General features: G+C 45.6%; 1 protein-coding gene and 1 long non-coding RNA gene across 2 annotated transcripts in view; both read left to right on the forward strand.

The window, feature by feature from the left end:
- Positions 1-243: 243 nt before the first annotated feature.
- LOC144146832 (uncharacterized) overlaps positions 244-26,510 on the forward strand; it is a 31,979-nt gene continuing 5,712 nt past the window's right edge. Inside the window, exons 1-4 of the long non-coding RNA XR_013317743.1 lie at positions 244-849; positions 7,591-7,646; positions 17,851-17,928; positions 22,140-22,299. This is a non-coding gene — a long non-coding RNA (uncharacterized LOC144146832). The remainder of the gene's footprint in view (positions 850-7,590; positions 7,647-17,850; positions 17,929-22,139; positions 22,300-26,510) is intronic.
- LOC144146482 (uncharacterized) overlaps positions 22,251-26,510 on the forward strand; it is a 37,133-nt gene continuing 32,873 nt past the window's right edge. The window contains exon 1 of the mRNA XM_077678429.1: positions 22,251-22,299. Within this exon, the coding sequence (XP_077534555.1) occupies positions 22,251-22,299 (49 nt within the window). The remainder of the gene's footprint in view (positions 22,300-26,510) is intronic.

Here is a 26,510-nt window from a genome sequence, read left to right on the forward strand (position 1 = left end):
CGCCAAGCGCCCCTGCCTGCGCCTAGGTGGCTGCTAAGTTTGTCCACTTTAGTGACCATGTTTCACAACCCATGTCGAAAATCAAAATAATGGACCTGTTCTACAACTAATAAGGCCGTTGTTGGCTTGTATTAGAGATACCGTGGTTCATGAAAAACGGGAGCAATTATTCGGTGGTCACTTTATTACTCTTTATTATTATTGAATATTGCTTAATGCTAGTTGAACAGCTAGTAGAAGCAAATCATGGCCTTAAAATAACTGCAGGTTTTTCTGCCTTTTTCACAGACTAAACTTCGTTATTTCAAGCGCTACATTATTGAAATGGACCGTACGTTCTCATCACGCAAAAGAATTCTTGTATCGAGGTCGTTTACTTCGCCTTTTTGATCTTGTGGAATGTTAGAATACAATTTACTGTGAAATGTTCACGCAGGAAATGCTGTTAGAATACACTTATCGTGTTACGTTAGGTATCGCGAGCTGAAAAACCTCACGTCACGGCATATGCTTCGTCATGCTCCCGCCAAGTTGCCACATTGTCTTGCCGCGCCGCAGAGAAGCGGGGTTGTTGTGACACGCAAATTCACCGGCTCGAGATGGACTACTTGTAAGAAACCCAAGGCGTCACACTCAAGCCCAATCCTCGGCGATTTTACAGTGCGAAGATCTGTTCTGTCGGATTTTAATGAAAATCGTAGCTCTAGAGTGAATTCTTCGCCACGGTGCAGCCTTGAAAACGCAAGGTTTCGACTGAAGGTTCAGAGCAACTATAGACAGCTGCTGCAACAATGCACAATGTGCTTCTGCTTCAGCTGCTATGCACAGTCGCCGTCATTCTAAGCCCTGGTAAGTTCTCGTCTCTGAATTCTAAATTTCTTCTTTAAATCATAGAAATCTTTACGTCGGCTTTTATCACGGCGTTCATAATGTCCAAGTTGTGTTTTCTGGCTTATGACAGTTGAAATCGGAGAGATTGAAATCAGTTATTTTGTCTTGCTTTTAGTTGCGCCTGTTCATGCCCTTTCTTGCCTGAACTCTGAAGCTACCTTTTCGTGGCGTAGTCTAAATCTAATTTTTTCTGCAGATTGGGCATTTTGGTATTTCCCATTAAATTAGTCAATTAGCCCTGGTTTTCTCGTAACCATGGTACTTGCCGTGCCACTAGCGGGGCATGCGGACGCCAGGGTACAACAGGAGAGGATGCGAAGCTGGAAAATTGTACTACTCCTTTCCCTTCTGATGTCTTTTTTACTTTGGCCTTGATATTTTTACGGATTGCTTATTGGGCTAATCTGTAGGTGTTCGGGCCCTTTGTTTATGAAATATACACTTAGAAATGCTAATTGATTATCGCCTATTTCCGCCCTACAGCTGATATTTTCCAAAGGAAAATATCAGAGGAAAAGGAAAATAACTGCACAGGAAAGACGCGATATTCTTGTTTTTAAAATACATTTTAGGACCTGTTCACTTTTAACACTGCAGCAAAACTGCCCGCCTTAATCCCCTTAAAACTTGGACCATTTTAAGATAGTCAAAGATACAAATTGTGAGTTGCCATTTCGCCTGCTCCTTGGAGTCAGTAGTTGCGTAGGCTTGCCTCGAACAATCTAATTTGCATAAAGGTGCCACGTCGACGCAGTCATGAGGGGTGGAGATTAGCAAGCCTGGTCACATTCTAAAATAGCCACCATAAATTACTTGATAAGAAATTAAGGTCGAAGAAAGAGTAAAATATACGCACATTCTTTGAACGCCAACAGATTATGAGATTGATGCAAATACTATTTTCCCTCTATTACGCTACAAACCAGTTCTTCGATTAAAGAGACTACTCCAAATGTCCAAAGCAAGAAGTCTAATAACGCTGTGACCCATTTGCAAAGCGAGCATGGAGCACGTAATGAATCAAGCACACTTTGAGAGAACGTAGGGTTACGTTGGAAATAAAAGCAGCTCATCTTCTTGTAGGCGTGACTAAGAGAACTAGGTACTGCGGCAGTTAGCGCGAATTTGGTAAGCAGGAATTCATTGGTCACAAAACCCATTGTTCTCTCGGTATCAACCAATGAATGTAACCTGAATTCAATGGGAGTGCCAGTTAGGTGAATCCCTGATTATTTGTGATGTAAGATGGGCGTGCAAAGTACAAGGAACAGGTATAAAAACGGATGAGACAACCCTGCGCTCGCAACTGGCTTATTCTTGAAAGAACAGGCATCTTATGCTCACATATCAGTTGTCCTCGTTACGGAAATATACCTGCAAAAAATATTTATAGTTTTAGTGAAAAGATTGCGCATTTTCAAACCATGGTGTCGGCTAAAAAAGAGCACAGTTATAAAAAAATTGGTCTCCATCCCACACTGCAAAAGTGGATGTCCAGCAAAGCTGTTGTGAACCACTACAAATGGTAATTGAGGAGAGTATGAAATGTTTCTAGTCGTTTCGGCGGGCTTGCCGCGTGCGCTCGGGTAGTACCAGGATACAGAGTATCGGCAATCATTTCTCCTATTGTTCCGTGCCGCTGCCGTAATCATCTGCCACATCGCCTTACGTGACATTTGGTTACGCTGCGACGCTTCATGAGCGCGGCACCGCAATTTTGTTGTTTATGCGTTTTAGTCAGTGAGCTCTGGTAGGCTTAGCTTGTCTTCCCTGCTCAGCGGCTGCGGGCGACTGTCGTCGCTCCAAATGCGAATCAAAGATAACGCATGTAACAGCATCTCGGCAGCGGAAATGTGTCCTAAGATTCCGTTTTGCTGCTTCTTGGGTGGTGTTGTTAACAAACGACCCGGGGCCCTATTCTCGACTGCACATATTGCCGCCAATTTGCCCATGTTTTTTGCGTTAGCACGATGTAAGCAATCAGTGACGTGCTGCACCTATTGCTATGACGACATGCAGTGTAATTTGACGAGTCACTCATAAAGATCGCTACCAAGGTATCAAATATTGTGCAAGAAAGATATAAAAGCACTTGGCATGTACTATAAAAATTAAGACGGTAGCTGAGGTTGACAAGAAAAACACATTTCTAGAGGTCAAATTTGGCGTCAACACCAGAAGGCGATCGAGTAACGTTGATCCAAAAGCGAGTGAAAGGCGGATGTCGAGCAAAGGAACATCACACAATTTTTTTACCGTATCTGATTATTTATTTTAATCGCTTTTAGTAACATAGCTTGGCTCTCTGCTTCAATGCAAGCTTTGTTGCGTTATCACCTTCCCTGCCACCACCGCCGCCACGCCATCGCTGCTATGTTACAAGTTTATGGCGTGACCACAGAAAGAGACGGCCGCGACCATCGCTTCTATGACACATAAGAGCAGCGAAGCGCCACGCCTGATAACCGCGGTGCGCACCGATGTCGATGATTCACTCATTCGTCAAGCTCGACTTCAATCAGCGCTGTAATGAACCAAATAGTCACTTTTCTCTGAAATTCAATCATGTGACCCAACAGCTTACTAGGACGAGTATGGACAAATGCCATGCATTGGGTTCTCTTTGCCATGGAGAGGCGTGTACTGCCCTCTTATGTAGCGATTACGCCAAACAAATAATTTTTATTTCATTGCCAAAGATTAAACCAAAATACTGCACGTTATTTTTATGCGCCATGATCGCTGAATTGGAAGCAGATGAAACTATAATTTGCTTCGTTAGGAAACATGCTTTAAACGGCGCGCATGGGAAACTGCCTTGCTGCAAACTGGCGGACATTCGCCGTGCCGAAAGCCGGGGCAATTTTTTGCTGTATTTTGCTACAAAAACAGCCGCCATTTTCAAGCTGTTAAGTAGCATTACGTCAGGTTTACTCAGGTTGAAGTTGCCAATGCATGACGTAATCGTAACCGCCAACTGTTTAAATTACGTCATGCCTTCTCAGCCAATCACAGACAGCGCGTGTATTACAAGTATAATTATTGTTGAATAGCAAAGACGGGCCTAAGTTGTCATGTCTAGTGCTTTCTGTCTGGTTTTTCATATGTGGCCAAGAATTATGCGCTTTCAGTAAAGGGAACTAGGGCAAAACGTCATAAACGTCAAAATGACGACAGCACACACAACCGCTTTGTCAACCGGAAGCACGTGACCAAAATTGAAAGCCAATGAGAAAAGACTTCCGGCAAATTGGTGGCAACGATGGCGAATTGCCGGCAATTTGTGCAGTCGAGAATAGGGCCCCCGGTCGAAGTTAACGGCGAGGCCGTGGATGCGGCAATCTCGCAACACTGATAAACGCCAAAATGGCCGCCGTTGCTGACTTGCTTGCCTCAGTTGCGGCAATTTAATCCCTCCTCAACTGACACTATACTGGGCTACTGTGGCGGCTGGATAATCTGGAAATATAATCTTTACCATGAACACATAGGGGGGGGGTCCCATTGTTCACAGGCGCCTTATCATCCATAATGCGGTTTCGATGCGTGTTTGTTGTTTCCTTAAGCGGATTCTGAGCTACATGCGGTATGCCTGATTAGCCTGACGCCTGCGCTCGGCGTCTTAGGCCTTGCCGTTTTTTCTACCGAGATGAAACCGTTGGGGGCAGAGGCACACAGCTTTGCTGTTAAAGCTTTTTCTCGTTTTTGTAGTGCTATTGAAGGCATGCTGATGCAACGATCGGGAATTTGTCTTATGCGAGATGCCTCTATGATCTCGCTGGTTGTGTCATCGCAGTCTAATCTCGAAAAAAGTGGTACACCAGTGCACGTGCTAAAGTGTTGGGCCAAGTGGGAGTGCCTTGATTGATTGATTGTATGGTTTAACGCGCCGACGCAACGCAGGCGATGAGGCGCGCCGCAGTGGAGGGCTCCGGATTAATTTCGACCACCTGGGGACCTTTAACGTGCGCCGAAATCTCGTACAAACGGGCGTTTTTGCTTTTCGCCTCCATGAGAAAAGCGGCCGTAGCGGTCGGGAATCGAACCCGCAACCTCGTGCTCAGCAGCGCAACACCTTAGCGGCTGAGCCACCGCGGCGGGTCAAGTGGGAGTGCCTATTTCAAAGCAACCTCAGCCTGTGCTTTCCAAGACTAGTAATAATACAACACACGGGTGTAAGCACGTATATGCGTGTCCAAATAATTGTTGCATAGACACCACGCTGGTTGCTCATAAAATAAACAGGGCATCATCTTTGACCGAGAGCACGTTTCTTCAGCTGGTTGACGAAGAAGCGATGCTTGGTGCATTCTGGGCACATGTTCTTCCTTATTCTTCAGAGCGACGAAACTCTAACAGAATACTTTACCTACATTTACCTGAAACTAACGTGGTTCAAACTGCAGTTTCAACAATGACGGCGCAAGAAAACGGGCACCTGTATAATCTATACATCACATGCTAGAGCATCCCCGCCACTTTTTGACGCATCAAGCAATAGTTAGTGCCACTACGGATGGTTTCAACATGAATAAAGTAATTATAGACGTGTTACATTGAGCAACAAATTGCGTACAACAGCCGAAGAAGTATGATCAAATTTCGAACATACCACAAGGCGACATTATTTGCAGAAAAAATTCAGTTGAGAGAACCAGGCCTTATAAAGGTTAGCTGAAGCGTTCGAAAAGTGCCCGACTGACGTGAAACGGTTTGATTGTTTTAAACGCTACAGCGAACATGATTGCACAGTTGAACCCCGGGCGTTGGACAATATGAGCCCCTGAATTCCCACAACAGAGCATTCACCCATGCATTGACAGTAGCTAAGTGAAGTAGGCTGCTGCGCACGTGATGGCACTGGATACGTATGTCACTTGCTGGTGCTAAATCTGCTCAAATTGTTTCCTCGGAACAACACGTACAATACTTTCCGCCATGACAAAATCCTCAAAATGCCTTCAGAATATTCGCCACGAGCAGGCATCACATAGATGCTTAGTCATGATAAGCATTTTAAAACGATTGAGGGCAATATAATGTGGGCGCGGAATCTATCATGAATTAAGAACATACTGCGTTGCTCTAAGTGTCCTGTTTGTCCTCATAAAATACAAGCGAGCGAAAAAAGCAAGCGAGAAAGGCGGCAGTCGAGAAAGTGTAAGCAAGCAAGCGACTTGGCGAATGGCTGTTTCACTTGACCGTGACAGGTACTGCCCAATCGTGAAATATGTGTTGAATAGTTACACCCGTGGTTACACCCAATCACCGAACAAACGAAATAAGCGGAGTAATGAACTTTGGTTCTATTTGATTTACACATGTGCAGGTACTTATCATGGTAAACAAAGGAAGCATGCTGAAAAATTTCTAGTCATCATCTTTATGAATTTGGTGAAATCATTAGCTCGGCAGCAGCAGTGCTTTCCCAAGCTCCCCTAATTAATTGAGATTACCCCCGTGTGCACACGGAAGGTGCTCAAAAACATTCTGCTCAAAACTTGAAATTCCGGGATTGCATACGTACGAACTCCATGTTCCTAAACAAACTCAATGTTCCTCGGTCAAAGGTGTTGCTAAGCTTGCTTCAACGATACCTTTTTTTCTTATTGATTGTTTGTTCGTACTTTTAGGAAAGCTCTACCTTCACACGTGCGTAGGAAAGTATGGAAATCGTGGAGGATTTTGAAGCAGTTTAAAAGAAAACGCAAAAGAACAAATCGCGGCTTTTGCTGGATTTTTTTTGTGAACGATATACCTTAAATGTTTAATCTAAATCTATTGAATAGCTTGCAACACCAGGTCGGCGAGGCAGCTCTGTGTAATTTGTGAGCATTATACAAAATTCGGTGCATTCTACGAGACGTCAAACAAGTTGCCGTTATTATAATGCATATTGATGTTATATGTGTACTTTTGATGCCATGGACTTGTGCAGTTTTCTATTCGTGTATGCTAGATTTGAAAATATTTCATCTCTAATTAGCTTGAGTTGTGTACAGTGAACCCTTTCTTATTTTTTGCCTGTTGTATCCTAGCCCTGTAACGGGTCCGGTCCAACAGTACGCTAAATAAATAAAAATCGCAGTAAACCGCAGGTGGAATGAAGTGCCTTGCTTGTTTCTCATTTTTATCATGTATGAGGCTATCACGGGGTCGCTGTTATTAAAATAGTAAACTTCTGCGTTGGTTACTTATTTCAAAATTATGAACTACCTGCAATAATAACAAGATACCCTTGCGTTTTCTGTGATATGCATGGGACACTGACTATATATAATGGTAACTTATACTTTATTTCAAAGAGCTAAAGCTCAGAATTTGCAGCCCCCTCAACGTAAAACTTACAGAAAAAAAAGATTAGTGTTGCTAATTTCAATACTACAAGCATCGAAAAAGATGAATACGCTCTTCGTAAGCTGTTTACCTATAATTGAAGTTCACGTTTCGCAGATTTATTTTATGCAGCAGTCAAGATAAATGCACCCATAACTAGGCTGTAGCACCATAAATGTCTATCGCTGCCCAAAGAAAGCGCTAAGCTAACAAATAAAGAAGAAGCCGGAAAGTTCCGCTTTCATACTCCAGTAAGATCCCTAGCACAAATTCAAACCTTACTACACTACCCTGATAACTTCAAGGTAGCAGGCAGATGATTGGCGCCACAGTATGCGTCTTTAACAATCCTGTTTCTTTCAGGACAGGCTGCAGTGCTGGGTGGATGGCGTTGCCCTCCGAAATGCAACCCGAAGCCGGTGAGAATAAATTATGTCAAGCTACTCATGATTATTCGAGTGTCTCTGCCCTAGCCACATTCTGCATACGTAAACGCCCAATACAGGGCTTCCTCCTGCATTCTCCCGTTTGCTTACTTTATCCCTTTCTCGGTCTAATCATCTCTTTGCTAAAGAGTTAAAGGAACACTAAAGGCTGAATAACTTAGTGTTTTAACTGTGTTCGATAGCTTTCGCGGCTTTTTTCCTGTCCAACGACGCCTTGTTTGCCGAGAAATAACTGAATATACACAGGGTGTCGCAGCTATCATGCGCCAAGATTTAAAAAAAGAGTAATGGCGTAACTCGAAGAAAACCTAGTGCATAATGTTTGCAGTCCTGTAAAGAAGCGGGCAGCATTCTTTTTATTAATAAGATTTAACTAATAATTTGCAATCAAATATTTAACTCGAGAAGTACTGTCTTAATCACTAAAGTGTCAATGAGGCACTGGTCACGAGGGGCACGAGGGGCATCCATGAGGGGCATCTAACTGCGGTATTTTCGGCGACGAAATAATTGCCTACTCATTTATTCTGACTGATAAAGAAAACCCTCGAAATATGAAAAATACCACGTGACAACGCCTCCGCGCGCATCGTAAAGCAATTCCCTCAAACAGGCTGCATCTGAGTTACCCAGAATGAAATAAACAAAAGAAAGAAAGAAGAAATCGCGACCGAGTTGGTGCCTCATCCGCACACGCGCCCCGCGAATCTTGCTGCAGCTGCTCCTTCCATGCGTGCCATTATCAAGGTGATGCGCTGCCTCTTCGGGCGGCTCACAGGGGAAGCAGTTGCTTTCAATCCGCTTATTTGGGGACACTGCTTTACCATGCGCGCGAAAGTGCCGTCACGTGGTGTTTTTTGTATTTTGCGGGTTTTCTTTACCAGTCAGAATAAATGAGTAGGTAATTAGTTCGTCGCCGAAAATACCGCACTTAGATGCCCCTCGTGGGTACCTACAAGTTTCTTATTGACACTTCAGGGATTAGGACAGTAATTCTCGAGTTAGATAATTAATTACAATTAATTAGTTAGGTCTCGTTAATGAAAAATTACTGTCCGCTTCTCCACAGTACTGCAAACATTCTGCACAAGATTTTCTTCGAGTAACGCCATTGCTCTTTTTTAAAATCTTGGTGCATAATAGGTGGGACACTTTGTATAGCCAGAATGTCTGCCTCACGTTTTTCTTACATTTCTCCGTGACGTTTTGGAGCACGCCGCAAAGCGCTGAAAGCGGGCCGAGTCCGAATTTATGCGGTCGGCAAATTCTTCGTGAAAGCTTGATCTCATTGGCTGCAGCTTTGGCGCAGCCAGTCAGGAAGGGCCGTTTTAACGCCTTCTTGGTGCGGCGACGAACACCAAATTTGGCGGCAAATCCTCCGCTCTTTACTGGTGGGAAACGGGCAGATCTTTCATACGAGTGTCCAGGATGTACTACCATGTAAGCGCAGGTGTGGAAACTGCATGCGCTACCGAATAAATGAGTTGACGGCGCTCTCATTTTAATTCCATTGCGCTGATAATATCTGTTTTTGTCACTGGCTGTTTCTTCCGCCAGTGGCCTGCTTTTGCAACTGGCGCTAGTGGTCAGTAGTTACGCTAGGATCTGGCGTGCGCCTGCATCCATATATCTTGTCACTGCGCTTGTACGCAAGGCGCACGCAAACGCAGTGTATGAAAGGTGTAACACCTCAACAAAATCGAAACTGAAACAACACATGCTGCCTGGGCTCAGGTATCATATTTTAGTGCTTGACAATTGAGCTACGGGTCTTTTAAAGCACATAGGCAGTAAAACTGGCGGCAGATATTTATTTTAAACTGACATGCTAGAGAAGACGTGATTGTTTCTGAAACACCTTTTGACAAGCCCCGCCAATACTTTTTCACCATTCGCGTTGTCTGATATCAGAAGCTGCAGTGTTGAAAAATGTGGGAAACGGATCACGGTTTCCGCCTTCCGCCTCTTCTATTTAATAAATACCTATTGCTACAACGAGTGGTATACTATTGTTCACGATACTTAATTCTACCAATATAAGCCAACTTGCTTTTACACTTGTGTCCTTTTAATGGGCTCATGGCACTCTAGTAGTAATTTTTTGAGAGCTTTGTAATTTCACCAAGTACCCCAGCCTAAGCAGAACCAAACGATTTCGTTCTACCTCCGCGAGTGAGTACAAGCAATGAGCTGTGTACTCAAATCAAAAGAACAAAAATAACGTATATAAAACCAAAAAAGCAGAAGTGGGTGTTTGCTAGCGGCTTTTACAAAAAAAAAAAACACTTAAAGAAACGTTTGTCCAGTATCTGCTTACTTTGCTGTGAATGTCGCCATAAGAAGGCATTTTTATGCTGCTCCTTGAACGTTATAACCTCCATTATTTGTTTTTTTTTCATGGTCTATTCCTCCCATACCCCTCTTCCACGACGAATAACTTGAAGGTTTGTCAATTCAATTCAATTTTTTTTAGCACTGCTCGAGCGCCTACGCTGAAACGTTTTATTTCTGTTGTGCTGTTGCTCGGAGCAACTCTAGAAAAAATGGTTCCTTTCCGTTTGACCTCTTATCAGACGTCTGTGCGAAAACGTTTTTACAGCGTTGTTACTTGCTCATTTGTTATTGTCAATAACGACGATTGAAAGCGTATTTTCAATTAAAAGAACACTTGTACGCTCGATAATAGGCCTGACTTTTGCCTAAAACATGCCTGAGTGTTTTTTTGTATTGAGGGGGCACTGAAGTAAACTTGTCAAGCTTCTGTTTTTGCTTGTACTGCGTAGACTGGATCAAATAAACATACTTTTCATGATTTATCCGGTCGAAAAAGCGGTATTTTTTATAAAGCCTGAAAAGAGGGGGAGGAAAAACTTTACCCCATTCGTTGAGTGCAGTCACTGCGGACCAGTGAGGGGTGTCCTCAGTCCAGGAGTCCCTGGCTGTAGCCGGCCTTCCATGCTCTATTGACCAGCCGAAGCTGGGAGCAGGGGCCGGAGCTGGTCAGCGCCACCGCCCACCGTGAAAGGGTAGGGTTGAGATTGAAAGTGAGGTCTGGGATGTTCGGGCATGCCCACACTATGTGGTATAGTGTTCCTGATGTGGGGCAGAAGCTGCATTGAGGGGAGTATTGTGAGGGAAATACTTTGTGCCAGAGCGTGTTGTGGGGGAAGGTGTTAGTTTGGAGCTGCCGAAGTAAAACTCCTTCCTCTTTGGTGAGTTCCCTATGTGAAGGAGGAAACTGTTGGCGGGATAGTCGGTAGTGAGAGAGGATGTCGTTGTATGTTAGCAGGGGTTGGGGCGTATAGTTAGTGCGGGTGGTTGGCAGAGGGTTGTGGCTGGCCGCAGTGGCCCGGTGTACTGCTTTTCGACCCGCGATATGTGCCGCTTTATTGCCGACTAGGCTGGAATGACTTGGTGCCCAGATAATGTTGAGGTCAGGTAGGTGAGTCTTGTTTTCGAAAATATGGAGGTCTGTTGGGGAGAGAGTGCCTCGCAGGAAGTTACGACAAGCCTCTTGAGAATCTGTCAGTATGGCAACGTAGTCGCTCTGTGTTGTGGTGGCTGCCGTGGCTATTGCTGCTTCCTCGGCAATGGTAGTGTCCCTGGTGAGGACAGTGGCTGTGGCTACGGTCTGAAGTGTATTATTCACCACTGGTATTGCATAGACGTTATTGGTTACGTAGGGAGAGGCATCTGTGTACAGCACATCCTTTTGATTTGAAAATTGTACGTGAAGATAGTTGGCGCGGGCCCTTCGTCTTCCAATGTGGAATGTAGGGTGCACATTCGTAGGAATTGGGTTAACGCGGATGCGTTTCCGTACAGATAATGGAACACGTATGCTGCATCTGGACACCGGAGGCGATGAATATCCAACGCGCACCAGGGTCGCACGTCCAGCAGTAGTGTGTTAGAGCCGTTGGAGTTGTGAAGTGCTTTGCGCCTCACAGAGCTCTTCCCAGGTGTTGTGTAAGCCCAGTTGCAACAGCTTGGCGTTCGATGTGCATGTAGGAAGCCCGAGGGCCGTCTTGCATGTTTTTCGGATAAGAATATTTAGTATCGCTGTTCGGATGGCTTGAGGGACAGCTAAGGCGTACCGTACGTAACACGACTGTTAAGCAAGGCTTCAATGAGACGGATGAGGTCTGGTTCCTTCAGTCCGGTCCGTTTGTGCGTGATATGGCGAATTAATTGGGTTAGCAGAGTCATGGTGCGTTGAAGCTGTAGGATTTTGTAGGAGCCCGCTCCGTCCTGTGGGGTGGTGAGTCCGAGTATGCGCAAGTGGATAACAGGTGGAATAGGAAAGTTTTGAATATGGAGCTTAAAGTCTGGTACTGGAAAGATTCTTCTGTCCTTTGTGCGTTGTTGTAGGGTAAGGAGCGCCGATTTTTCAGGTGCGCGTGTAAGACAGCGTTCCTGTAAGTATCTGCGTGTGCGATCAACAGCTGTTTGAAGGGCTTCTTGCAGGTCTCCGGTGGATCCTGTGGCTGTCCATAAAGTTAAATCATCTGCGTGCAAAGCATGATTCAGATCTGGTATGGCAGAGAGTTGCGTAGATAGATCTTCGATAGCGATGTTGAAAAGAAGTCAGGAAATGACAGACCCCTGTGGGGTACCACGTGGAATAGCGGTAAACGTAGGTGAGCATAGGTGTCCAAGTCCCACTGTCATCGTGCGCTCTGCTAGAAACGCATTAACGTAGTTGTAGGTGCCCGTACCGGGGTTGAGGGTGGCGAGGCCATGTAGGATAGCTTTGTGAGTGACATTATCGAAGGCTCCTTTGACGTCCAAAGCAAGAATGCGGCACTTGCGGTGCTTGGGAATACGAAGGATGATGTCTTGCTTTAGTTGAAGTGGAATGTCTTGAGTGGACAGGTGTGGTCTAAAGCCGTACATGGTATTTGGTAGTAATGCGTTGTCTTCTATATAGTCAGTCAATCGAGTGTGAACCAACGCACGAGGCAAGCGAAATAGGACGCAGGTTTGAAAGGGAGAATGGTTTCTAACGTTTTGGAATAAGTGTGATGTCGGCATGGCGCCACTGTGGTGGGAGCGTACCGCGGGCCCAGTGGTCATTGATGTATTGGGAGAGATTCTTAAGAGCCAAGTCGTCCAGATTGCGGAGGAGCTTATTGGGGATGTGGTTCTGCCCGGGCGTAGCGTTTCGGATGAGTTTACTCAGTCCGGCTTCGAGTTCTTGCATCGTTAAGGGTGTGTCAAATGCGTCATTGTGGTTGCCCGGGTACACCGGATATTGAGAAGACTGTGAGGGGTCACCTGCGAATTCCTTTGTAAGGTGTCAATAAATTCTTGCTCGGTGCCTGGGTGGCTGTGTATAAGGCGGTGTATGCGCTGTTCAGTGGCCGATTTTGTCTCTTTCGTTCCACTATGGAGCATATTAGGTGCCATGTTTTACGGGTGCCCAAAGTGCCCTGCAAACGATCGCAGAATTGCATCCAGTTGTGTAGGCTTAAGGATTGTGCATATTCTTAAGCTTGCCGTGTAAGGCGTGCGGTACGTAATTTCAATTTACGATTTGTTTTGTTGCGCTTCCAACGCTTGATGAGGCGGTTTCTCGCAGTCCTCAAGTTGTTGAGGCGTTGGTTGGCGGCTGGATAGTCGGTGGTGAGAGGGAATTCTTTTGAGTGGGCTTTCAGTATACCAGAAAGAGCGGCCGTCAACCCATCCAGGTCGTTAATTGTTTCCGTGGGTAGATTTTCGCGAAGGGCTTTCCAGTCCGTGAGTCGGGCTGTGCCTATGCGAGAAGGGGCGATAATTTGGGTTGTTATGTATATGATTGGTGGTCGCTAACAAAAGTGCCAGGGAGGCATTGTCATGTGTATTCCGCCACGTTGCGAAGAAAAGTGACGTCTGACGTAGTATCCCTTGATACACTGTTGCCTATTCTGGTGGGAGTGTTCGAGAGGTTCCAGAGCGTAAGCCGGTGTTGATTCATAGCGTCTCATACAATGGTGCCTTTGCGGGCATTACGGGGGTAGCCCCTGGCCATATTCGGAGCATTAAAATCTCCAGTGATCACAAGTTGGTGGTGTTTAGCGAGTTAAAGTAGTGTTTAGCGAGGTAAAGTACTTGTTTCAATGGGAGGGGAAGTAGGCCAGAGTGAGGTGAGGGGGACTATAGACGTTTAGCACAAAATCCTGTGGTCACTCTTTCGAGTTGGTAATATTTCCACGAGAATACAATCGATGGTGGATGTCAAGGCATGGTGCTGGGCAGTATATCGGTTGTGGACGAACGTAGCTGTGCGTATGGATGAGTCGTTTTGGAAGGTAGTGTAGTTTCGATGGGTCGGGTGCTGCGCGCCAGCTTCTTGAAGGGTGATGACAGCAGGGAGGTGTTGCGATGTATATGGTTGGAGGGAGGCTTTCTTTTTACAGAATGATCGACACTTCCAGTGTCATATTGTGAGGGGTTGGGTAGGCGCGTGGAGTTTACGTGGAGAGCGTGGAGGAGGCATCGTCGTCCATAATCGCATCAGCGAATGAGGCAGGGGTGAGAACAGGGCCCGGTTTGCGTTGTTTATTCCGTTTGGTGGTGTCAGTTACTTTGTCTTCCAATGCCTGAGTTCTGACTACAAGAGCAGTGAATTCTGACTGGAACAGTAGTTTAAGGTCGGCAATGGAAGAAGCAAGGGCTGCCAGAGGTTAGGTAGAGGGAAGGGGTTCGGCTGGTGGGGGTGACTGGTATGTACGCTGGGTGCTTGTGTGAAGTAGTGTTCGCAACTCGGATATTTGGTTTTGTAGTAGGGTTATTTGACGTCCATTGTCAGCTATTTGCGCTTTCAACTGGGCGTTTTCACGGATTAAGGTGTCTAAGTGTGTAGCTGGCGCTGTTTCCTGATGGGGATCAAGGGGTGGGACGTCGGCTGTAGTGGGAGGAGAGGGGGCGGTCACGCATGACCAGCTAACGTGTGATTTCCGTTGGGAATCCGGATTCAGAGGTGGGGGGTCTTCTGGTGGTGGAAAGAGCGGCATTTTGGAAGTTCTTGTGTTTGCTGACGGATGCGCACGTGTGCGGGGGTGGAGGTGGTTGTAGTTTTCGGCGGCACTCTTTGCTGCCAGTAAGGTGTTCTAGTCCGCAGTGCTTGCACTGTAGGCATATGCTCGGGTGGGGAGAGGGGCACATATACGAATGGTGTCCGAGTTCACCACAGCGCACACAGCACTGATAGGTATTGCGGTAGGGTTCGCAGCTAACAAGTGTTCCGTAGACACGCACGTAGAAAGGCAAGTGGGGGCCGTCGAAGGTGATGGTCGCCGTGTCGGACATACCAAGCATGCGAGCTTCCAGTATCTGAGGTCCTGTTTTTGTGATGAGTGCGAGGAGCTGCTCGGGAGAGGTGCAGGTATTTATGCCTTGTATGACGCCATGACAAGTGCCCGGAGGGTGCTTAAGATACGCCGTGATTTTCTACTCTGTGGTGCCCAAGGGAATATTGGTAAGTTTGCTTAGTGCGTGTGCGCAGGCTTCGTTGGGTGTGCTGAGCGCGATGAGGTTCTGAGCGAGTTGTGGAAACGTGATGACTTGTGAGCAGAAGACCTGTATAGAAATGCTGCTTGCTTGCTGAAGACTAGTGGCCAACTGTCTGGCTGTCCAGGCGTCGACTCGCAGGCCGGCTCGAGGTCGAATGATGATCTTGTAGTCGTTTTCAGGCAGCTTTGGGAGTGCGGGCTTGCGTGGAGCGGGAGTAGCTGGAAGCGGTTGATTGGCTTGCGGGAGTCTCTTGCGTTGATGACGGGCATGGAACACTTGTTGCCACGGGTCATAGCGCGGGAGTGTGCGCTCACTGGAAGGAGCATGCGTTGTTGACATTTGGTTCGATTCATCAGTGGAAAGTTGAGGCGGGAACGAAGAGAAAAATGCTGCCGATATGAATCGCGACGTCCCGGAGGCACGCGCAGCTGCTGTGCGCACTGCCAGGAACAGGTTAGGGTTAACAGCGTTCTCCCACCTCAAATCTTGAAGCGCTGGTTGTGGTCCACCGGATGCTCAGACTGGGTCATGGGTGGTATCGGCGAATAGCTGGTGACGGTAATAACACCTTCGTAGTAAATTTGGTGCGGTGGCGGTTGTCGTTTAGGAGCCAAGGAGTCCAAAAGCGGTAGCACATTCGAGGATTCTGTGCGTTGTGCAGCCCCCTGGTGGCGGTTTTCCTAAAGCCTGAAAGAAGAAAAACTACCATGCGGGGTTCGCGCCGGCCGCACAGCAGTGACGTCAGTACAAGGTGTTACGTGATTAAGAATTGAAACAAGTTTCGGTTTCGGTTCTGTGAAACAACATGCTTGGCATATGCTTGGCATACGACGTTATTGTTGGCTGGGCATTCACTACATCCTAGCAGAGTCCTTCAATGCTTGTCTGGTCATGAAACTCCCGGCCAAGTTTCGTACGGGGCCAAAGGCTACCGCGAGGGGCGCAACCGCAGATCGGAGGGCATAGGGCGGCCGCCGCTGCTCTGTAGCCAGACCGGCAGGCAGGAACGCAGTAGCAGCATGCCCGTTCACATCAAATGTTTTCGCCACTCACAAAATGATCAGTCCATTTGAGCGGCCCACGACATGTAAAGCGAGTGCGCACTGCTGATACGGCGGCGAGCGTCTATTTTATCTTACTTTATCTTATATTTTATCTTTTTATTTTAGCCGGGGGCCAAACGCGCTCTAACCACGCCCCCGGCTTCCCTCCGATCAACATCAGCGCCACGGCGCGGCAGCGCAAGAAGCTCTCCCATAGCGTGACGGCGAAGTTTCATGACCAGTAAGGCATTGAAAGACTCTGGTCTTAGTAATCGGCATACCGCACTTCTGCCACGTTGTCGGCTTTAAAATACGTCATAAGCCTACTAGCACCGCTTGGAATCGCAACAATCACTAGCGGAAACGTACGCGGTGAATAAAAAGGGAACTATAGGGGTTCGCCTTGTCGTCGTAGCTCGCTCGCTGGGCCCAAGTATAGCCACACGGCGTTCCGTCGTAGCGGCTGTCCTCGAGGCGTAACCCAGAAACGTCGAAAGCCAAGCGGTTTACATAGTCACGAGCGTTCGAAACTCGTGAACCGATGGCGCTTGTCACACACATCGCCCAGTTGTTTAGCGCATAGAAAACTGCAGGCACATTTGAGGAAAAATATACGTTACTAACCGGCAGCGTGCGCGTTCATTTAGTTAGGAACGCTCGTTAGACTGGTTTTTACGATAGTAAGCGAAAAAAGTGGCAGTGTAACGCCGGCATGCGCGGGAGGAAAAGCAAGCACAAAAAGAACCGAGCTCCCGGTGGTGCAGTTTCAGGTAGGGTGCGCGCGAGCACTGCGAAGGCGGGAAATTTGAGTTGCATTGGGTGGTAGCAGTGGTACCACGGAAGAGACGGAACGCACAGAATGATAAAACTCCATCTTGCGGCCACGCGCTGTTTCATTACGTGACCCCGCCAAGACGACACATTCGCAGTTTGCGTGGCGAAGGCGCTCCTGTTCTGCGCGATACCTCTTTCAGGGTCGGGTCGCTCTACGCTGAGTGAGCGCTCGGGAGTTCACGTGCTTTTACTGCGTACGTAACTAGCAAAATGTTGAGACACCAGGTGGAACGGCAGAGCATGTGCCATACGCACAAACAATGAATTGCGACCCGCTACTGGCGGTGAAGAGCAGAATCTGGTGGTAGTGTAATAAGCTTAGTGGCGCAGCAACGGCGGCCGAGTTTCCGCCGAGGCAAACGCCTTTTGTTGGGGTTGTAGGAAAACCAGCGCTTGTGTCAAAACCACAGCGGTGCCTAGGAAGTTTGGAGAAGCAAAGAAAGCTTCGCTTGAAATCTCTTTTTTTGAACGATGAACAATGAACTTTATTGACATCATGTACATTGTACACAATGCCGGAGGCTGGCAGAAAGAGCCATCTCAAGGACAGCTTTACGGAGCTGCGGGCCCCCGTTTTGGCACCAGAGTACAACAGTGTTCTACTGTACAAAAAAGATAATAAGCCGCGTAGAAATATGGCATCCCTTGCGCCATTGAAAGAATGTAAAAAAAAAAAAAAAACAGACGACAACAACGACAACAATAACAATAACAATCGTTGTTTGGCGTTGGTGTTGCTTGTTTTCTGAGTTTGCGTCCAAAGTTCCAAGTCTCTCAGCGCCTTTGGACCCTATCTCGTTTTACAGGATACACTACTGAGAAGCTGTATCTACAGTTGCGGATGGTTCAAGATTGGAAAGTACTACGATGGAAGCCCCTGTTGGGTGAGTGCGGTGATATTTCCGAGAGCTGTTGCTTGGCCATCAAATCTCCATAGCCATCTGTTAGTGCGTTTCGGAGTTTGCAAGTCGCATGTCGAGTGTGCCTCACTGTCCGAGCGCGCTAGAATACAATGTGTACGTAGGGCAGTTAACACCGGGTAAGAAGGACGATAGAGAGGTACAACGGTTGAGTTACTGTTGTCATACCGTTGCTCATAGCGGTAACGGAACGTTGTAATGAAAGTGTTTTGAACGGACAAAAAACGTAAGCTCGTTATAGATCAGGGTGGGTGCGTGCCTGTTTTAGGCGCACACTATTGTTACAGTCACGTCATTTCTAAACCGGCTTACGCCCGATCACTCCTTTTGCCTAATTATTTCAAACGAAGGTGAATCTTCCTTCACAGAAGCTGAAAAATGCGTTTTTTTGTAAAAGGGTAGGTATACAGAATTAGGTTTCGCAACAATCTCAAATGTGTGTCTTATGGACAACGTATCACAGCATGCAGGCTTCGCTTTTCCGTGCTTGAACAGGCACGTAATGACGCGTCTTCTCTCTTTGGCAAATTACGAATGTGCACACCACCATGAGTGTTGTCAGCAGGGCTTCCGGCAGTCGCTGAAATATTGTTGTTTGTGCTACGCATAATCCAACGCGCAACATTATCCAGCAGTCACTCTCCTGCAGCATTCAATCCAAGTGCAGTAAAAACCGTCTTACTTTCTACATCTTTATAGCGAAAAATAGTTTACGCTGTGTTAAGCCTGGGTTGATGATATTGCTTAAGTTAGCGTAGTTTGAATAGTTTGCGCATAGCCGATATTCTCGGACTTAAGGGCTAAATGTGAGTCTCTGTTGCATAGTTCAACCATCTTAGAGGAAAATGAGCGTTTCGGTTTGTTGTTTTGATAGAAGCTGATTTGAAGAGCAACGTAAATTTAGTGTTTCTAATTTTCCATGGCAGTAAGTCAAACCCTTTGCGACCAGTTCAGTTTCCTTTTAGTGGCGGCAATCTCGATTACATGTCTTCTTTTGGGCGCCTGCTGAAAGGGAAATTAACTCCAGGCGAGGAGCTGACGTAATGTCAGCCGCGGTGGCTCCACATAATACGTAAAAATTGAGCAAATGGAAACAATGAAAAGGTGTACGGGAGATCAGCACGTTTTGCAAAAACGGTACACGAACTCAAATGGATGAGCAGGCATTGCCTTCTACAAATTGTTATTTGACCTTAGAAAGGAAGAAACTGAATTTCTTTAAAAATGAAAGAAGAAGGCAAGAAAAATTAATAACAGTAACATAGCAGTAATTCTTATGTTAACTTTGAAACTGGGGTCTTACCAGCATTGACATTGCCGTCACCTGCGGATGTCATTGAGCAAAAGCAATGTTCGAAAATAGGATTCTACCTAACAAAACATTATTTTTAGATCTAGTTGTGACTGGAGCTGGGAAATTTCAATTTCTCAGATCGGATAAAGTTGATGCGCATCTCTGGTTAGTAGCGGTATAGCGATTGTTTGACACTGTCAGGGAAAGGTATACGCATAATTTCTGTTTGCTTTGCTTTCGTATTACTTCACCAAATAATTATTATAGTCATTTCACTCGATCATATACAGGCTCGCGTACTCTTTGTACGCTTATAAAAAAAACAGCACTTCTGGTTTCTGTGGCTGTCACAGTACCGACAAAATAAAGTTTGCGTTACAAGTTGTGTTTGTAGCGAAGAACTAAAAAGGAACGCCGGAATTTGAAATTGTTCGCACGAAAGAAAAATAAACGTCATGGCTACTCCTCACTTGTAATTAAAAAATGTTTACCTTCTCGTGATTTTTGTCATCAGTGCTGCTACCAGCAATGCACTGTTTACGTTTTGAATGCCGCATGCGGGTGATTTACTGCTGTAGATGAAATTTGGCCCACGGGGGGAAAACTACGGGTGTTACCTTCAACGCATGTCGTCCCTATTGCAGAACTTCTAGCCGGCGATGATTTCAGCGTATACAACTCAATGAAAACATATTTACTTGCTATCTTTCGCACAGCAATAAACTAGAGAGTTTGTTTTACTGCGCACGCAACCTAACAAAGCGATGCGTAGGATAAAGTTGGTTTTGGGTGTTCGAGGAATCGCCGCCAGTTAAAGTAATAATGTAGAAGATAAAAAGTGAAACCTAGCTGGCGCTGCGTTTGATGTACATTTTCACTTGTTTCGCTTCCACTTTTTCTGTTTGTAGCGCCAATGCTTCCGCAGATCAAACGACCGCTTTGATACACATAAGAGCAAAAGTTCTATTAGCATCTGTGCTAAATTCGGAATCCTTTTTTATTCCGCCATATAAGTGGGTACGGCACGTAATTTATAAAAAAGAGTCATCTGCTAGCTTCTCTCTAGAAAGATACATCGCCGTCTTTATTTTTTCGTTTTCGGTAGCTCCAAGTAAAAGTGAAGTGTAATATAGAACTCTAGGGTGCATTTTAGGCGCAGCGTGTTTTCGATGCCAATAAAAGGGAAAACATTCGCCCTGGTGTATAGGTTTTTTCTATGCTGCTGGGGACACTGCTTTGAAGCACCGCCTCGCTTAGGCTGCAATCCAGCGTCTAGGCTGGTATTTTTATTGGCTCGTGTAAGTGCCGCGCTCTATCTTATATTGTACTCACCCCGCTGTTGGTGAATGGAAATTATTCGCGACGCCTCCATAGGGCCTAAGGAAACTTGTTTACATATACAAAAAAAATTAAAATTCTGAATAGCGGCTAAAAGGCTGCCCTCACGCTCCCTTGAAGGGTTAATGTAGGCGTTGGCAATGTAGAGAAGAAAGTGGGTGAAGAGTGTTGCCGCCAGCTTCTCTTCCATTTTTGGGTGTATTTTACAGCGAAGCTGTTTGCCTTTCGCTGGTCTGAAAATTTCGAGTCGTAAACAAAAACCCAGGTAGGACCCAGCATTTATCGCCCGAGACGCCGGGCGTATGTTCCAGGCTAACCAGGCGTGCAGCATTGAGCTCAGTATTCGTGTAAAGAAAAAAACCACAAAACAAGCATCGGTACGGCATGACGGATGATAAGGCGCCGGTGAACAATAAGCACTCCCCTCCCCCCTTGTGTGCTGGTAAAGATTAGGGGAGGCGGTTGACGTTATTTGAGGGCTAGCGCATGCGTCGGGCTAGGCAGGGCGCAGCAGTTCTCACCCAAAACGCCGAGTGCATGCGGCAGGACCCAGCATCTTCCGCCCCGAGTGCAGGCGTCAAATCCACAGAGAAAACCGGCAATGTTTCATCCCCTCCCCTATCAGCATGTGTACTGGTTTACAACCGCTGCGCTGGACATCCACTTTCGCAGGGCGGGATAGCGTCCATTTTTTTGAAGAAAGCTTTCTTAGTGGGACCAAGGGCGTTCTGTCAAAAAACTAATATAAGTATAATTTTTTAGAGAGAGATATGTTTGTGTTGTACTAGTTTACAAACTTCATACTCGGTTTGTTTCTACCTGAGATAACCCGCTCACGGATTGAGCTACTAAGCAGACCAATGGCTTAGAGCGTTCAAGCTATACTTTTTATGAAATGGAGAAGCTTTCGCCATGCCACGATGTAGACGATTATTTCTTCTCGCAACAAGCAGGAGTTGTGGTCGTGATTTGGGTGCTGGAAAGCCGAAGTGGCGCGTGCAGAAGAGATTTTGCTTTTTCCACGCTAGAGTGGACAGTTTTGCACAGACACTGATCGCATAGTTGATTCGCTGATTTTTGCTTACCTAATTTCTGATACTCTCCTGCGTTTGCTTTATCATTTTTTCTTACTCCCCTATTTGTTATAGTGATTTCTCTGCTCGATTGCATACATCGAGAAGGGTAGTAAGCTATACGTTCTCTAAATATTAGCTGACGTTGTAATGCTGCTGACGCAGTGTGTGGTAGGCTAAGGACGTCCGTCAGGCCGCCTGTGCCTTTAGTCCCAGTCTCCTGTCTCTAAGAAGAGACGTAAAGGTGTTTTCAAATCAATTCAGTACATCTAGTTTGTGAGTTTGGTAGGGTTGCCTAAAGTGTCCCAGAACCACTGTTGTTGCCATATTTATATATGTGGGAAAACTGAACTAACCGATACAAAAAACAACTCTTGAAATATTGTTCGTCAAAATGTTACAACACAAAAAAAATCACAGCTTCCTAGATATCGTGTCGCACAGACAATTTATTTATTTACCTATTTCAGATTTTCGGACGCCTTGGAAAATTGCTAAAGTCTACCGGGCGCTGCAGCGGCGGCGTGTGCCTCTGGGACGACCGGTATAGCGAATCCGATTCGGAAAGGATCTGCGGCGTGATGCTGTCGGGCGAAGGAAAGATTGTTATCACAAAGAAGAAGCGGAAAGGTAAAGTAGCTTTAAAACAAAACATTTACGAAGTTGTGCCGATGTACCCGATGGGGACACCAGCCAGTGTCTGTTACTTGGAATCAAAAGTAATTATAGGAATATTCACTGAACGAAGGTAGTGGTATTTATTTTCTACCAACAAAACGTTCGGTTATTATAGTTAGTAGAGTACAGAAAATCATCCAGGAAACACAATCTTTTTAAATGTTGAATATCATAAAGAGTAACACTAAGCATTGAAAACATGGCATAGCGCAGAGGAGGCGATTACGTACGGGGACAAAGTCCACGGTACGATAACAACCAACACTCTCTTCAGTAGAGGGGAGGTGCAAAAGTAGCAAGCTTACCTAAAACGATCCCTTTACACTGCTTCTAAAAAGTCTGTTTTACTTTGAGCTCGGTGGGTAAACTCATTTTTCCTATCATGCCACCCTTGATTATTTCAATTACAGCTTGTATTATTTTAATCGTTACAGCAATAAGTAGCCAAAAAATAGTAATTGCTAAGGTTGCAAACAGGCGCTATAATGACCGGAGAAGAAAAGTATTAGGACTGAGAGAAAAAATATTTTTTGTTCAACACAACGGGGAGGAAATCAAACTCCGGACAAAGAGCCGCCCTTTTTATAAGCTGGGGTATTGGAACGCAGATGCTTTTAATTGGACGCTGCTGAGTGCGCTTTTCTATTTTGCGACTTATTGGGTCTGCTAATAATGCCTTTTTGAACTATGTTGGTAAAACATGCGCTATACATGAACCACATAATGGCCCGCGGACGGCACACAAAATAGCCGACTGATAAACGAATACAAATAGCGTATGTGAATGCTCGCAACAACGCCAGTTATTAGGGGAGCTCGTATGGCACAAAGTATTAAAGGGAGTAAAAAGAAGATGAGGTGTTTATTGCGTTGAGTCAGATTCAAACCGAAGTCCCCCAGAATGCACGGGAAGTGTAAAAACCCAGGATCACCACATTACTTTTTTCTGAAATTATATTTGTTGCACAAAAGTAAATGTAGAAATGACATTTACTACAAAAACTTGCAACAGTGCAACATTCAGGTTGGTTGAATACACGCTCGAAAACACAAGTGAGCACACTGAGAATTTATATACATATGGCTTAAAATGGTGTAAATAGTTAAAAGTAAACATCTAATAGGCAGGGGATATCACTGAAGGCGGGAGTCATTCTGGTCGCAGACATCTTTAGTTGAATAAATACTTGGCAAAAGTGTGTTCTCCAAAAAAATGCGCATTATGCGCGTCTGTCCTTCATTCACGCAAAGCCATTAGAAAAAAAAACGATCCCATGGCACATCATCGTTCCCAGGCGCTACAAGATGCCTTATACTATGTGGAGTCAAGTAAAATTCGGTCTTCAGAGTTCTTAGGAGGAAATCTCAGAGCGCCATGGCATCGTTAGATTTTTGTGCAGCAGTGCTCAATTGTTTTCAGCCCATCGCACAGCCGGCAGTTTACCAAATACACAAAAAAGTTCCGTTACTGCAGCCACATCCCACCGGAACATATTCGGTATGTAGTTCTAGGAAGAACGTCTTTGTGGACGACGAAATCGGCATTTTAGGGACACAAAGCGAAGCATGTTATCCTAGCCAGCTAGAATAAGCACTGCTATACTATGGTGCTAGGAAGAGCATGGCAATTAAGTCGTTGTTGATTTTAGTACAAGCTATGTAGAACTTATAATCTGGTCAGAAATGACAGAACCACAAAAAACCGTATTGATCTTACACTTCATACATAAAACGTCGCAAACAAGTTATCAGTGGAAAGTATAAATACACAAGGTCAGACGAATGGCAGAAAGCGAACAGCAGGGTCCATTGAGCCCCTTAAAATGAGGAACGTGCACGTATGTGAATCCCAAACCGTTCGGTTAAGCTTAGCTTGCCAGCACAGGCTGGAAAAAAGGGTTATAACACCTTATTGGCTCTATGGAAGACGACCACAGAAGTGCTGTGAAAACCAAATGGAAGCTTAGTGATGCCTTGTCACATGGCGTGGCCCTACCAACCATCGACATGTTATTTGCCACAAAAACTTGGGAGTAACGACAAAAGGACTAAGTGCGCCCCCTGTTATAACGGGCGATATGTTGGTGGGAGTCCACCAGAACACTGAGATATTTAGAAACAGAACAAGTCCATTGAGTTCCGAAATAATAAGTTGGTTGGATTGCCCGTAAGCCGAACCAAAATCCAGAGCTCCTGAAAAGGCTGGCTTTAATACCAGAAAATTACCCGAACTTGCTTGTCATAGAACAAATGTATGAATAATTGGTTTATCTGCAGAGAAAAAGTCGAAGTCGTCAGCATGAAAAGTAGTTTAGGTTTGGTACTGACCAAAGAAAACCCATGTATTTTGCTGCATTGGCGGACACTGCGACATAAAGGCTTTAACTAGAGCTTAAAAAGTACATAGCCTGTAACCTTGCTTTAGAGAGGCATGTACAGCCACAAGCTTTGAAAGCTGACAATTATTCTTTAGGAGGGTTGAGCAGCTACTGTAACAGCGAAGTACTCGCTTCAAAAGGACCGAAACGATGTCAGAACGCTTCAGTAAAGAAAACGAAAATTGGTCGCAGACGCACTCGAGCGCCTTAAAAAGATGCGTGTGTAGTAACTCTAGCTGCCCATAGGAATTATTGCAGAACTGAAGGCTGTTCCAGGAATGTGTAATTTTGTCTGTATTGAACTAGCGCGCACTCCACACGCTTGATTATCCCCGATAACAAAAGAAACCACAAACTGCAGACGATTAGATAATATCGCGCACTCCACACGCTTGATTATCCCCGATAACAAAAGAAACCACAAACTGCAGACGATTAGATAATATCTTTCCAGATTTCTTGTAGGACATTCGTCAAAGTGATTGGTTCTTAGGTATCCGCAGACCGTAGTTTTTGTCGGTCTTTATTTTAGGGAATTAGTAATATATGGCTTTAGCTGAGTGAGGGGAAGAGAATGTACATCTAGACAACAATCAAAAGCTCCAACCAGCATTCAGCAAAACAGAGACTTAAAAGACCTAAAATACTCTTCTGACAGTTTATAAGCGTCAAGGGCTTGGAGACAGGACCCCTGGCCCTGTCTCCTGGCCCTTCTCCGCAGTCTACCAAGGACCCCTGGCCTAGGTGGACTGCGGTTCTATCACCACTAAGGTAACAAGGCCACTCTTAATGGAGTTGTCTTTTAATAAATACATGAGCATTATACCTACACAACAACATTTTATGTGAGTATAAAACCAGGCTCCCGCTATAGCGTATATGGATAACTAACGTGGGTGATTGGCTGAGCTTCTGAGATAGAGTAATCGAAAGAAAAGGAGAACGCCACCTGGGAAAATATGCGATTGCGATAAGGAGATACATGCGCACCATTGGCCATGAGCAACGTAGGCACGCCGTCATTAACGTGGATAAAGTTAACGCACCGGCTTCTATGCGGCACTTGCTTTACATTTTTTATCAGTTTTGTTCATACGGAGGTAAAGACGGAATTTTCTACATCGAAAGCAGCTGTTAAATGTTATCACACAACTCTGTCGTACTGGTTTCTCAATTCAATGCTAATGCTTTCGAATTCACTATATCGTAAGCGGTGCTTAATAGTCGTATATGGTTTTTTGTTTGCTGCGCTAGCTTGATGTCGGTCCACCGGAATATTTTGGCCGATATTGTTGGAAATATTGGTACCCCGTCGATGGGCCTGGCTATGCGGTTACTTTCACAGGCTTCAAGTGCGAAAGAAATAAAAGGACAACCGGGCCAAAAAACTGGCGTCGGCGCCCGGAAGTCGTGAAACATCATTTGGAAGCGTGTCACACCGCGAGAAGAAAGAATCCAGCCTCGACATGTTTCAGTCCGCGCCAGTGCGCTGAAGACGGTTATTTGGAGTGCAAGAACATGACCAAACGAGGAAAAACAAAGGGCACGAAATTCGCTGCCATGGTCAACACTCTCATTGCGTAGGAGGCGGATCGAAGCTATGCGAAAGCGTTAGAGCGCATGGTAAAGTTTTCTCGCAGGTACGTTATTACGAAGCCGCGTGACAAAGCGAGGTGGAAGCAAAGCGTCCCGGACGTTGAATTGGATATTCACTTTTTCCTCGTACAGAAACAAGAAGTGCTTAAGTGATCTGGTACATTCAATAATGAGTGATTTATCGCTGTC

Source organism: Haemaphysalis longicornis, unplaced genomic scaffold (genome assembly GCF_048455015.1).
Source record: "Haemaphysalis longicornis isolate Haplotype H1 unplaced genomic scaffold, Haemaphysalis longicornis Haplotype H1 scaffold_7, whole genome shotgun sequence".
Taxonomy (NCBI): domain Eukaryota; kingdom Metazoa; phylum Arthropoda; class Arachnida; order Ixodida; family Ixodidae; genus Haemaphysalis; species Haemaphysalis longicornis.